Below are 14,441 nucleotides of genomic sequence, written 5' to 3'. Positions count from 1 at the left end.
CGGTACAGGGCCTGAGCGCATCCTCTGCAGACAGAGCAAGCGGAGGCCCAGCACTCATGCTGCCAGGACATCAGACACACACAGGCCCCAGGAGGGAGCCCCGGCCTGAGCCCTCGCCCAGGACAGCAGGGGGATCTGGCAGGGCTGGGGGGATCCTGAGACCCTGGAAAGCTCACTGCGTGGGGACCTCTCTTCTGATGTGGGTCCAGGCTGGAGAAACCCAGCTCCCCTGGACAGCGGTGCCCTTCGGGCCTGGCTCCCAAGGGCTGCCTGACGCCCCAGCCCACCTCCCTCCCTCCCCTGCCCCACAGCACCCTGCCTGCCCCATCCACTTGGGAGTCTGTCCCGATATCCTCTCCCCCCACGAATCTGTGAGGTATTGGGGGACAGAGGCTGCATCTCACTGCTCCCTGTGTCACTAGAGCTCCTAGCTCTACATACACATCCAAAGAGGAGGGACAGCAAGCTGGAGAGAGCAACCAGGGGAAGAAAGAAAAAGAGGAGAAGGCAAAGAAAAGAGGCAGACCTCCTCGTCCCCCACCCACGCCCGAGGGTCTGGTCCCACTCCACCCAGGCACACAGTGCGGGGCAGGGACAGGCCTTGGGCTCCTGCCCGGGCTGAGTAGTGGTCTCAGCGTGAGCTGGAAGCCGGTGCGGGAGCCAGACCGCCTGCCCAGGACCCGGGCCACCACTTCCAGTGTGACCTCGGGCACATCCCCGAACCTCACCTGTCAGTGGAGGTAACCACAGTACCCACCTCATTTGGCTAAGGAAGGGTTTAGGACACCACAAGAATTAGCTTTTCTTATTTTAGGTAAGAACCAAGGCTTTGAACATATCCATGCTCAAAAAACTTGATGAAATCCCAGAATGCCAGAGCTCAAAGGGGCCTCAGCCATGGTCACCTACGCAACCTGCTCATCTCCCAGGTGAGGGGAGTGTGTGCTGTCACCCAGGTGAGGCAGAGACGGGCCCACAGGCAGGTCTCCTCTCCCAGCTCAACCTGCTCACTCACGGGGGATTCATCCAGCACCTCCCAGGAGTGTGCCAGTGCCAGCGCAGGGATGGCCTGGACCCTGTGGTCTGCAGGGACAGGGATATGACGAGGAAAAGATGGAAGGGCAGCCCGCCCGTGGCTCAGTTGATTGGAACGTTGTCCCATACACCAAAGGGTTGAGGGTTTGATCCCCGGGCGGGGCGCATGAGGGAGGCAACTGATCGATGTTTCTCTCTCTCTCTCACATCAATGTTTCTCTCTCTCTCTCTCCCCCTCCCTCCTTTCCTCTAGGAGGGGAAGTGAAGGGAGGGGCAGTGAAGGGAGGCGCGTGGCGCTGTGCCACGGGAGTGGATCTTGTTAAGATGCTCAGCAGAGGCTTCCTAAGAAAGTGACACCTGAGCTGAGGACCAGGCACGGGAGGGGCCAGAAGGCGAGGAGATGACGAGAAGCCTTCCAGACAGAGGTCGCCACTTGGACGAGTACAAAAGTCTGAGGAAGCCTCACGCGACCTGATGGTCCCCTGCACCCCCAGAGAACTCGGGGTACCTTCCAGAATCAGAGCCATTTACTCGAGGAGACCCCACGCTCTGAGGGCAGCGCTGACCCCTCAGGTCTGCCTGCAGGGCCCTGGGGGCTAGCGGTCCACACACCAGCAACAACATCCCTCCGCGAGGCATTGGCGGAGGCATGGGGTCAGCCAGCGCTGCAGCAGACACAGGGCAGGAGGACCAGGAGGCGTGAGCGGGACCCTTCACGCACCTTCTGCATCCACCGTCTCCTTCATGACGATCTCCACCCGCTCCACGTGGTGCCGGTTCCACAGGCCGTCCAGGGCCTTGCGGTTCTGGTCTCGGAAAGGCAGGATCTGAGCCACGGCCTGCGGGGAAGCAGACGGGTGTGCTGTGGGTCCTCTGGGCGAAGGAGGAGCCTGACTCCCAGGAGGGGCCCCACCCTCCCTTCCTGACTCCGAGAGCGATGGCCCCTGGGCGTCAGGCTTCCGGGCCCAGGAAGGACTCCAGACCTTTAGGTGCCCTCCACGGGGCCACCAGCTTTTTATTTTGCCAGGAAAGGAAATAGGTAACATTATCTTTTGCCTATTAGCATCAACATTAAATAACAGAAAGCTACTGTAACACCAAAAATGGAATAAGGAAAGCTTCAAGTTGACATTCAGTGCTATTTTTTTCATTTTCTCATAAACAAGTGAAATCTCCCCAGGACAGGCCCTGGCCTGAGGACCACTCTGGAAATATTGCAACTCAAATGGGGCCTGAGGCCTGGGCTCGCCGCCTGGTCAGCACCGGGCACACCCGTGCGCTCTCCGCTGGCGTTTCCGGGGGGAAGTGTCCTAACGGGGCTCCGAGGGCGCAGTCAGCTGAGGTGCGTCCCCCGGCCAGCCCCACGCTCTGCCACAGGGCCCGACGGAGAAGCATGGGCCTTGGGTCCCTATTCAGTTTTAAGATCTTGCTGCCAGCCTTCTGGCTCAAAACAGAACCCAGCAAGAAAAAATATTGAAAACCAGGCCAATGGGTGTGGAATAAGGTGATCAATTCTAATTCCCACAGCATACCCAGCCAGAAGCCGGGCTCACCCCAGTGTCTCGGGGCCACCTCCGGAGGGGACACAGGGCACCGCTGAGCGATCAGAGCCTGGCCCCTGCTGGGAAACAGGACAGGACACGTGGACAAGGGCCACACAGACCTGCTCACCATCTGCCCTTCACCCCCTCACCTCCTGCCCCCCTTCAAAACGACCACGGAGCGCAGGTTTCACACGCCTTCAGGCCCAACCCCACAGTCGGTGGTGTGGCCCCGTCCACGGGTTGACCTGTGCCCAGCTCGCTCCGGCCCAGCAGGCTCACCTGCTTGCCCAGGTAGTGGTCCACCCGGTACATCTCCTCCTCGCGGAAAAAGCTCCCGAGGTCCGTGGCCAGCTGCTGCGCTGACAGGTGGTTGTGGCCGAAGGGCTTCTCCAGGACGACGCGCAGCCAGGCGCCGGGGCCCGGGCGGCAGCTGCTGTTGATGCTGCGGGCGATGTCCGTGTAGGCGAAGGGCGGCACGGAGAAGTAGAAAATGCGGCCCGCCTCCCAGAGGCCCTCGCGCTGCACCAGCGCCTCGATGTCCTTGCTCAGAGCCGCGTAGTCCTCCGTGGTCTTCAGCTGGCGGTACTGGCTCAGCCGCTGGAACTGGTCCTTGAGTTCAGCACAGCGAGCGGGTGCCACATCCTTGGGGCAGGAAAGGGACTCCAGAACCTTGGCCACGATCTCCTGGCCCTGCTCAGTGGCCGTCAGAGCAGTCCCGTGGAAGCTAAAATTGTGGCCCTTCCCCGCCTCCTCCAGGTACAGCTGGAACAGCCCCTGCCACAGGTACTTCTTGGCCAGATCCCCAGTGGCTCCCAGCAGGACTATGGAGACGTGTCCCCGCAGCTCCTGGGCCCGCAGGCAGCCCAGAAGGGCCACGAACACGGCCACCGCCAGCATCCTCCACAAGCCCGGGCGCCTGGGAGAGACACACAAGGAACAAGGAAGGATCAGACACGCTCAGGTGGCGTAATGTGGGGCGAACACGATTCCAGGCTATCGAACATTTCCTGCCTGGCAAGAAACAGCCACGTGCTTCTCAGGAAACTGCTAGTCCCCGCGCTTCCCCCTCCTCACAGCCTGTGTGAGTGCCAGGAAGCCGGCGGGTAGGCAGCGTGCTCTGTAAACAGGACTCTGCCCAGGAAGGTGGCAGGCCACTGGCAGAGGCGGAACGTTTTGCTACAGGAGCATGGGAAGGTGGCACAAGCCGTGAGGGAGGCCCCAAGGCTGCCATGGGATCGGAGCTGTCCACCTCATGACCACGGCCCGTCTCTGCCCGGCGCACAGGCTGCCTGGACCATCAGGGCAGCTCAAGGATGGTGGCTGGAGCTGTGAGAGATGCTCATGCCTCTCCCATCTCCCCTGGCTTCTCCCACGTGCACTGGCTCCAAGCACACAGTGAATACAGGTCATTGCTACCCATGGTAGTAAAAAGCATAGACTGGAACCAGAGGACGGAGTTTGAATCCCAGCTCAAGCCCTCACCTTGAACAATTATACAACCTCTCTGTCCCTCGGTTTCCTCACTTGAAATGGGAGTATTAGAGGTACCTACATCCATGGTTGTTACAAGATGACAGTGAGTTAATATTTAGATTGTGCTTGGGACAGTGCTGTATAATTATCATGGTATATTAATTAATAAGAGCAACAAACACTGAATGCTAACACGTTCCAAGCATGAACCTGATGCGCGTGAGCATTAGATCTCACGGAATGCGGACAGGAACCTCAGAAGACCCAGTGGTGGGTCCCACCTCGTCGCCCTCCTGCAGGTAGAGGAGCCGAGGCCCTGGCAGCTGAAGGTCCCCAGGTGAGAGGTGGGGGAGCTGGACAGGCACCAGCCCCCTGCTCCTGAGCTGACTGCACAGCAACGGCAGCTGCGGCTTCCCCAGGCGGGCCTACCACCTGGCTGGTTTCAGCCTAGTTTGGAGCAGCTGACATGTATGAACAGCGAGAGGCCTCGGACCTGCCACAAACGCACCAGAGGATTCGACTTCCCTGGCCTCTGTTCGACCTGAGGTTGTAAAGCTCATTGGGCTCAATTTTACTCCGAGGCCCCCCCACCCTCCCATTCCCGCCCAGGCCGCGCTCTGAGGGACAGGCCCCCCACCCTCCCATTCCCACCCAGGCCACGCTCTGAGGGACAGGCCCCCCACCCTCCCATTCCCGCCCAGGCCGCGCTCTGAGGGACAGGCCCCCCACCCTCCCATTCCCACCCAGGCCACGCTCTGAGGGACAGGCCCCCCACCCTCCCATTCCCGCCCAGGCCGCGCTCTGAGGGACAGGCAGGAGTGAGGAAGGAAGGAGGAAATCCGGCCAGCAGCGGGGTCTCAGACACAGGTGAGGGAATGGGCCCAGCCTGGCTGTGCTAATGAGGAAGGAACTAGGCCCGGCCGGTGTGGCTCAGTGGTTGAGCGTCGACCTATGAACCAGGAGGTCACAGTTCGATTCCCAGTCGGGGCACATGCCCAGTTTGTGGGCTTTATCCCTGGTGGGTGGCCTGTGGGAAGTAGCTGATGAATGATTCTCTCTCATCATTGACGTTTCTCTCCCCCCCCTCGCCCTTCCTCTCTGAAATCAATACCATATACTAGTATATATATTTTTTATTTTACTTATTCATTTTATTTTTTTAAGTAGGAACTGGAATGACTAATTAGCACCTATTATATGGCAGGCAGATAAAGGATGAACGAAATCCTCCACCACGAGTCTGTAATCTGGTCTATGGATAGGGAAACTGAGGTTTAAAGAAATCACAGGAAGTGACAGAAGCCCCGCAGCCTGGCTGGCCGACCTCCGCAGGCCTCATCGTCCCTGGATTGAGGCCCCGGATCTGCCTCCTGACTCGGGCATCTGACCCCTCCTCCACTTTCCCTGCCTCGTCCTCATCTCTCTCGGGACCCATCCCCAACGGCACCCGTTAGCAGCCAAACCAAGAGGAGGGTCCAACCAGTGTCGGCACCAGCATGCCCAGGACACCGGCATTTCCCTACTGCAGCTTTAACTGGAGGATCAAGGGCTCCACTCTCCTCTACCTGCACTCACCCCCCAACACAGAGGAGCCACAGGCCCCTTCTACTTCCTTCTCCTGTTCTCCAATTCCTGGCCCTGGCCCTGCAAGCATTTCCTTCGTCAGCGGCAATCCCCCTGGGGGGAGGGAGGAAGAGCTGCAAGGTCAGAGCAGGAGAAAGGTGAAGCCTGGAGCCGCCAGCTGGCAGGCTTCGACTCAGGGCTCCTGATCCGAGTGGCGGCCAGGGTTCTGGATGTGCCGGTACAAGCCGAGGAAGGAGCTCCAGAACCTCCAGTGCCGGGGTGAGCAGGTGAGGGGCCCAGAGGACTGCAGAAAGCAGCGATGGGTGGCCCGGGCCTGCCCGCCTCCCAGGCCCCTCTGTAATGCGGTTCTGACTCAGAGCTCTTGCTGCAGCCTCCCCTGACCAGCCCAGCTCTCAGGTTTGCCCCTTACCTCTTGTGTATGTCCCAGAACTCCTTGAAACAAGCACAAATCAGAGCTACCAGTGATTACAGCAAGTCGCTTACTCTGTGGTTGCTAAACACCCGGGAACCGCTCCTCCCGAACCAGTGTGGGTGGTGGGTGTGGGTGTGTTTGGATTGGTTTCTTGCCATGTTTGCTTAACCTTAACAGTGTTTCTCAAACTTTAATGTGCATTTGAGTCTCTTGAGGATCTTTTTAAAATGCAGGTTCTGATGCAGAGGATCCAGGGAGGGGCCTGAGATGCTGGTCCAAGGAGCACACTTAGAATAGCTCGATTGGAGTACGAAGCACTGAGTCTAGACCAGTGATGGCGAACCTTTTGGGCTCGGCGTGTCAGCATTTTGAAAAACCCTAACTTAACTCTGGTGCCGTGTCACATATAGAAATTTTTTGATATTTGCAACCATAGTAAAACAAAGACTTATATTTTTGATATTTATTTTATATATTTAAATGCCATTTAACAAAGAAAAATCAACCAAAAAAATGAGTTCACATGTCACCTCTGACACGCGTGTCATAGGTTCACCATCACTGGTCTAGACTCTAGAGCAGTGGTTCTCAACCTTCTGGCCCTTTAAATATAGTTCCTCATGTTGTGACCCAACCATAAAACTATTTTCGTTGCTACTTCATAACTGTAATGTTGCTACTGTTATGAATCGTAATGTAAATATCTGATATGCAGGATGGTCTTAGGCGCCCCAAAGGGTCGCGACCCACAGGTTGAGAACCGCTGCTCTAGAGCGACGGCTCGCATCAGAGGCGCCTCAGATCAACACACACACACCTGCCTCCTGCTCCCTTCACCACGGCGATGGGATGACCCGCTGCAGCATGCACGCAGGCTTGGATTTGCCGTCCCCCGGCAGAAGCTGGCCGCTGGCCACCGAGAGCCTAATGCTAACGCCGGAGGTGTCCGAGCAGGCAGGGTGTGCAGAGGGTTAAGTGCACCTTCTCGACCTTCCCCCAGACGCCTGGGGAGGAGGCTCTGCGTGGAGGCTCGTTTACAGCGGAGAAAACTGTAGGTGAGGCAGCTGTTGGGCTAGACCAGTGGTCGGCAAACTGCGGCTCGCGAGCCACATGCGGCTCTTTGGCCCCTTGAGTGTGGCTGTTCCACAAAATACCACGTGCGGGCGCGCATGTACAGTGCGATTGAAACTCCGTGGCCCATGTGCAGAAGTCGGTTTTCGGCCTGGGCGAGTCTATTTTGAAGAAGTGGCGTTAGAAGAAGTGGGGGGTGTTGGTCGGTCGGGCGGGCGAGGGGAGATGCGGCGCAGGTGGGGAGGTACATTGTTTTGAGGTACGTTCGCTGAGGTTGACCCCTTCCAACTCTCCCATCCACACTCCTCTTGTATACTTGTTTCAGATAGACGAGTGTGGATGGGGGAGGTGGAAGGGGTCGACCTCAGCGAACATACCTCAATCAGATTGAGGACGTTTTTAGCAAAGGCCAGCTTAGGAGCACCCTCATTAAGTTAATAACAATGTGCCTACCTATATAGTGTAAGTTTAAAAAATTTGGCTCTCAAAAGAAATTTCAATCATGGTACTGTTGATATTTGACTCTGTTGACTAATGAGTTTGCCAACCACTGGGCTACACAGCCTGAGCCGCGCTCCTGTGTAGACGGAGCGAGGCATTTCAATCAGAGGACCTGGCTGGGCCGCACACCCTGGCTTGGCAGACAGTAAGTCACCTCATCAGTTAGGGTCCACGTCTCCTCACTGAAAAACAGGGGCCCCCGAAAGCCCCGCACATGCCTGTGGCCTGAGCCCCCTCCGCTCAAGGCTCTGAGAGGGACGGGCTGTGGAAGAAATCTCCTCAAGTTACATCCCTGAAGCCCACGCGAAAGATGGAGGGGCATTCTGACCGCTGACCCTGCTATGAGTCTCTTCTCTTTATCATCAACAAACAAGAAAACCCTTAGTGAAAAGTTCGAGAAGCCGCAGGGCAGGCCGGACGGAGCAGGGGACTGAGCTGGAATATGTGGTGATTCTTGCCCGGGTCCCGCTGCTAAACGACCACACCACCTTGAACGAGACTCCTACCCGGGCTGGGCCCCGGCGTCCCACCCAGGAAATGAGGTCTGAGCTACAGGACCCACCACACTCTCCTGTCCCCAAGTCCTAGCTCTCCAAGGAAAGCAGATAACCATCTATTAGCAGAGAGACACAGCCCGAGGCCGAAGCAGCAGGTGGAAATGCAGGACTAAAATATGAAGCAATAAAAAGATAATAATCATAAAACATGAAGCAATGAGTGTCATTCATAAGTTTAAAAAATTTGGCTCTCAAAAGAAATTTCAATCGTTGTACTGCTGATATTTGGCTCTGTTGACTAATGAGTTTGCCAACCACTGGGCTACACAGCCTGAGCCGCGCTCCTGTGTAGACGGAGCGAGGCATTTCAATCAGAGGACCTGGCTCGGCCGCACACCCTGGCTTGGCAGACAGTAAGTCACCTCATCAGTTAGGGTCCACGTCTCCTCACTGAAAAACAGGGGCCCCCGGAAGCCCCGCACGTGCCTGTGGCCTGAGCCCCCTCCGCTCAAGGCTCTCCTTCGGGAGGTTTCGCGGAAGCTCGCCCTCCTGCCTCCTCGCCTGCTCTGAGAGGAACGGGCTGTGGAAGAAATCTCCTCAAGTTACATCCCTGAAGCTCACTCGAAAGATGGAGGGGCATTCTGACCGCTGACCCTGCTATGAGTCTCTTCTCTTTATCATCAACAAACAAGAAAACCCTTAGTGAAAAGTTCGAGAAGCCGCAGGGCAGGCCGGACGGAGCAGGGGACTGAGCTGGAATATGTGGTGATTCTTGCCCGGGTCCCGCTGCTAAACGACCACACCACCTTGAACGAGACTCCTACCCGGGCTGGGCCCCAGCGTCCCACCCAAGAAATGAGGTCTGAGCTACAGGACCCACCACACTCTCCTGTCCCCAAGTCCTAGCTCTCCAAGGAAAGCAGATAACCATCTATTAGCAGAGAGACACAGCCCGAGGCCGAAGCAGCAGGTGGAAATGCAGGACTAAAATATGAAGCAATAAAAAGATAATAATAATAAAACATGAAGCAATGAGTGTCATTCAGAAGTTAAGACAAAACTCTTTGAAGCTGTAAGTTATATGCGCAGAGTGTATTATTCAAGACACTCGCCAGAAACACGCTGCACAGCACAGGGCAGGCCCGAGGCCTCCTGGGGGAGGGGCAGCAGGTGGTCTTCTGGTGGCTCATCGGGGCTTTGGGGCTGACCGGGCACATGCCCAGGGTCCAGGCACCCCAGCTTCAGACTGAGGGGTCTACAGGCATCCTGGGGACTCACCTTTTACAGCACAGCTCTGCTAACATCGCAAAGAGTGGACACTGACCGGCCAGAGGGTTTGGATCAGAATCGGGGTCCAGTCTTTGCTTTTGCCCAAGCAAAAGAGGCAGCTATGGGGCACCGCACAGCTGTGCCTGCCCAGGCCCGCACAGACCGGGCACGTGCTGTGCGTGGCGGTTTCAGTAAAGCCCAGGAGGAAGCAGCTCTGGTCCTCTGGGCCCAGCAGACGAGGGCGGGAGAGGAGCAGGGGGTAAAGGTCAGAGGCGGCTGCTGCCCTGCCCCTTCCCAGCACGGCTTGGCACCCACACCTTTGCTGGTACCCACACCTTGGGCGCCCACTTTCCGTGTGCCAGGCAGGCAGGAAGGAGGAAGGCTTTCTCAAACCACGACTTTGGAATTTTTAAAAGGATGTGTAGAAGGAAAACAAGTGAAACTAAAGATCCTTTTCAACTAGAGTACAAGGGGCCGTGCCCAGTCCCTTCCGTAAGTGCCAACTCGAGTTTTTCCTGCACTCTTCCTACTTGGGGGGCCGTCTGTGCCACCTCCCCCAACCCTCGCACATGCATGTTAAACCCTGGGCCATTTTTCCTAATCTCAGAGAGTCTATTCCCATCATCTCTTTAGGCACCAATCTTGGGTCCCCATGACCCAAATGCTGTGCTGGAGCCCCCTTCCACCTCCCCACAAGATTCAAGTGCTAAACTTCCAGGAATTTTTCAAGCCAGTTGTTCAACACAGCCATTGTGAATAACTGGATGATGCAAATTTAGAACTAAACCAAGTATATTAAAAACACAGTTAAGACTACATTTTACTATTATCTATGCTCTTGACATTAGTTACCTCTGTTGTATCTGTAAGGAAGATATTCTAGAACAAGTGCTTGAAACTGGCCAGCTAGGAGTGTTTACACAGCAGATATTGGCCAACACTACATACCAGGCCCCCCACCAGCCTGCACCCCTGCGGAGGAGGTTGTTACACATTTACCAGCATGCCTGGCCTGCTCTGCCAAGTCTGCATTTCCAGTCTGGACTTTCTCCCCTAAAATGCACACTCAGACAACCAACTGCTACTCTGACACCATTGGATGGTTGTCTACAAGACTTTCCATGCTTAAAATCGAACTGACTTAACCCCCCACCTGCTCCAAACGCAGATTTCCCCATTCTCAGTAAAAGGCAACTCTATCCTTCCCCGGTCTTAGGCCGGAAAACTTCGGGTCATCAAAGCATCAGCAAATCTGACAGTTTTGTAAAAACACCCACCTCTCTTCACCATCCACCTCCACTCTGGTCCATCACCTGTCTGGGCTGCTGCAGAAACCGCTAACTGGCCTCCCGTTTCTCTCTTCCCCTGAACACAGCAGTCAGAAGTGATCTTTTACAGGCGGCTCAGATCATGTTGTTCCTCTGTTCAGGGGCCTGCAAGGCCTACACATTCTGGCCTCCCAGCTATTAGCTCTTTGATCTCTTCCCCGGCTCCCCTGCCCCTCTCTAGGCTCCAGCCACCCATTCTCCTGTCCCATGGCCTTTGTCCTTGCTGTTCCCTCTGCCTGACCTACTTCTTCTCGCAGACGTCCACTTGGTTCACCCCTCACCAACTTCAATTCTCTGCTGAAATGTCACCTTCTCAGTGAGGCTTTCTCAGCCAACTATGTAAAACCAGAAACAACCCGCCCCCAAGTCGACCCATTTCATTTCTCCCCACGGTACATGTCACTTTTTAATGTGTGATAAGTTGTTTATTTTGACGAAATTCGTGCACTGGGGCGGGGGGGGGAGGGGGCTCTCAGCCTGACCTGTGCCCTCTCGCAGTCCAGGAGCCCTCGGGGGATGTCCTGGGGAGCGGGCCTAAGCCGGCAGTCGGACATCCTTAGTGCTGCCACTGAAGCCTGGCTCAGGGCTTCTGGCTGAGCAGCGCTCCCCCTGTGGGAGCACACTGACCACCAGGGGGCAGCTCCTGCATTGAGCGTCTGCCCCCTGGTGGTCAGTGAGCGTCATAGCGACCGGTCATTTTGCATATTAGCCTTTTATTATATAGGAGGATTGTCTGTCACCCCTCCCCTCAAGAACATACGTGCCAATGGGGACAGAGGTTTTCGTGGTGGTTCACTGCTTGTCTCCAGTATCCAAAACAGGGCCTGGCACACAGAGGGTGAGCCATAAACATCTGCTGAATGAACAAATAAATTCCACTGGCACGAGACCACCGTCCCCTGTGTCTGAGCTCTCTGCGTGTGAGTGCCGGCACACAGGAACAAGTCTCTAGCGGTGATGTCAAGCTCCGTGGCACGGCGGCACACATTAGCCGCAACTTACTACTTGTACCAATACTATGAATAATAAAAGAGGTCTTTATAGAGTATTTAATCATGTGTCAGATGCTAGGCTAAGGCTCGACATGCATCACGCCACAACCTAAGAAGAAATGCTATGACTGTCCCCATTTTTAGAATGAGCAGAGAGGAAGCTAAGGTGGGGAGAGGAGAAGTAACTTCCTGAAGGTCAGGCAGCTTAGAGGTGATAGGATTTGAATGCAGGCGGACTGGCTCCAGCCCTACCTCCCCCACAACCTGTAAAAATGCGTGACTCCAACCCCAAACGGCGACACGTATACACTGTATTAGTGTGGACACGGATCCTGCTCCTCTAACAGCCGAGACACCAGTGGTTTGAATGACAGGCCATTTCTCTAGCACCCGCTGCCCACACAGGGAGGCAGCTCTACACCCTGAGGTCAAGCGGCCCTGAACACGAGCCGCTGTAATCAGCCTCGGCCCACTCTGCGTGCCTGACAGTGATTCGCTCTCCTCCTTCCTCCTGACGTCAGGAGAACACTGTGTTTAAGCCCGAGTGGCTCTGTTAAAACCAGGAAGGTCCTAACAGTTTCTGAAGCGTGAGAACTCTGGGTTCCAACCCTGGCTCGGCCACACAACAGCTGTGTGACCTGACACATCACTTAACCTTTCTGTACTTCACCGCAGAGAGGGAAAACAAGTCGATAAGAACAAAACGAGACGATCGGTATAAAGAACTTGGCACAATGCTTGGCATACAGTAAGCACCGAAGGAACGCCAGCCCCACCATTACGCAACCAACAGCGCCGTGAGTAAAGGGGCTTATTATGAAACCAACGGCGTCACGGGTAAAGGGACTTTTTCTTGCTAGCTTCCTGGCACGGCTACAAGACCAATTAACCCCCTCACGGCTGAAAATGCCAAGGAACGGCTAGCTAACTCAGCGACAGCTTCCTGACCTTCCTACCGCACAGATGAAAAAATCAACGGGAGATGATGCTGAGATGGTTAAAAGTCCCCACCCAGCCCTCGAGGGGGTTAAAATTGGGCCCAAAGAACACAGGAGAGTAAGCCTCTAACTCTGTAGCCCTAGGCCAGTGTTTGGCAAACTCATTAGTCAACAGAGTCAAATATCAACAGTACAACGATTGAAATTTCTTTTGAGAGCCAATTTTTTTAAACTTAAACTATACAGGTAGGTACATTGTTATTAACTTAATTAGGGTGCTCCTAAGGCTTAGGAAGAGCCACACTCAAGGGGCCGCAGTTTGCCAACCACAGACCTAGGCTTTCACTTCACTGCTTCAGGCTTTTCTCCAGCTGCAAAATGGGGATCATCACCTCGCTTTAACCCCTGGCCCAAACCCCCCGAAATATGATGGGAGGCAACAGTGGTGAGAACGCTCCCAAATAGCCTCCTGGCTCCCAACTGGGGGCAGCATGAGGCAAAACCAGACTCCCTGCTCCGACCCGGGCGAGGGTCGGACACACTCCAGGTGCAGCTTGCCAACCAGGGATGACATCTGTCTGGTTCAAATTCCATCGACAGTGAGAAGTGGCCGGGCCACAGGTGACCAGAGTGCCTCGCGGCTTCCCTTTCCTTGCCCACAGATGTAACTGTTTCCCCTTTAAATGGCCTAAAACCATCTGACAGTAACTTAGCAGCCCTGGCTGGGTAGTCAGCTGGTTAGAGCATAATCCTGAAACACCAAGATACACCGAGGTTGTGGGTTTGGTCCCGTCAGGGCACATGTGAGAATCAACCAATGAATGCATAAATAAGTGGAACAACATATGGATGTTCCTCGCTCTATTTCTCTCTCACACATCATTGTTTAAAAACAATTTTTTTTAAGAGTAACTTAGTCAACTCCAGCCTTTGGATACAAATGACTTGAGTGTTTGCCTGGCTTATGGTTTCTCCATAAGTTCTCATTTCTGGCAAAACTTTCAAATTTGAATGAGCTGATTTAGCGCTGGGCCCCGCGGGGCGACGGAGGAGCTGCCTCTGAGACGCACGGGGGCCGCGGGAGAGGTTGTGTCCTGGCGGAAGCCTGGGAGCCTGCTGGCTGGCTCCTCCCCAGAGTCTGACACGCGCTGTGGGAACGATCAACCAATGAATGCATAAATAAGTGGAACAACATATGGATGTTCCTCGCTCTATTTCTCTCTCACACATCATTGTTTAAAAACAATTTTTTTTAAGAGTAACTTAGTCAACTCCAGCCTTTGGATACAAATGACTTGAGTGTTTGCCTGGCTTATGGTTTCTCCATAAGTTCTCATTTCTGGCAAAACTTTCAAATTTGAATGAGCTGATTTTCAGAGCTCTGGGCATGTTTACTTCTGGAAAACTATTCATTGTATCGATGTATTGGAAACGCTGCTTGAAACCCGAGGGCTAATGCCAAAGATGAAGCAGATCCCCGGGAAAAAGCACTGAGTTCCTCCTCTCATCGAACTGCATCCCAGGGAGCCTGGGAAGGGGCCCTTTGGTCCCGGGGACTGGCCTCGCGGGGGCCAGGTTGCCGGCTGCAGCGCCCCCATCAGACGGAGCCTATGCCCAGGGGCAGGGCGCGAACAAGGACTTTATTTTGCTGAGCGGGTGGGAGAGGAATTCCGGAAGCTCTGGCCCCGCCCGCTCCCCAGCGGCTGCAGGCAGGCGGGGGTGGCGAAGGTGACTTCCCAGCAAAATGCCCGAGGGTTTTACAGCCGCGCGTGGCCCGCAGCCGACCCTCCAACCTCG

The 14,441-nt window shown here is 55.3% G+C and overlaps 1 protein-coding gene across 1 annotated transcript in view; it reads right to left on the bottom strand.

The window, feature by feature from the left end:
- H6PD (hexose-6-phosphate dehydrogenase (glucose 1-dehydrogenase)) overlaps window positions 1-9,635 on the bottom strand; it is a 20,492-nt gene extending 10,857 nt beyond the window's left edge. The window contains exons 1-3 of the mRNA XM_005873398.2: window positions 9,396-9,635; window positions 2,859-3,495; window positions 1,757-1,874 (exon numbers count right to left, since the gene is read on the bottom strand). Of these exons, the coding sequence (XP_005873460.1) occupies window positions 1,757-1,874; window positions 2,859-3,495; window positions 9,396-9,421 (781 nt within the window). The 5' untranslated portion in view covers window positions 9,422-9,635. The remainder of the gene's footprint in view (window positions 1-1,756; window positions 1,875-2,858; window positions 3,496-9,395) is intronic.
- Between the last annotated feature and the right edge of the window lie 4,806 nt (window positions 9,636-14,441).

Source organism: Myotis brandtii, unplaced genomic scaffold, assembly GCF_000412655.1.
Source record: "Myotis brandtii unplaced genomic scaffold, ASM41265v1 scaffold410, whole genome shotgun sequence".
NCBI classification, from domain to species: domain Eukaryota; kingdom Metazoa; phylum Chordata; class Mammalia; order Chiroptera; family Vespertilionidae; genus Myotis; species Myotis brandtii.
Note: the sequence above shows the minus strand (reverse complement) of the source record. Positions and strands in the feature narration are given on the sequence as shown.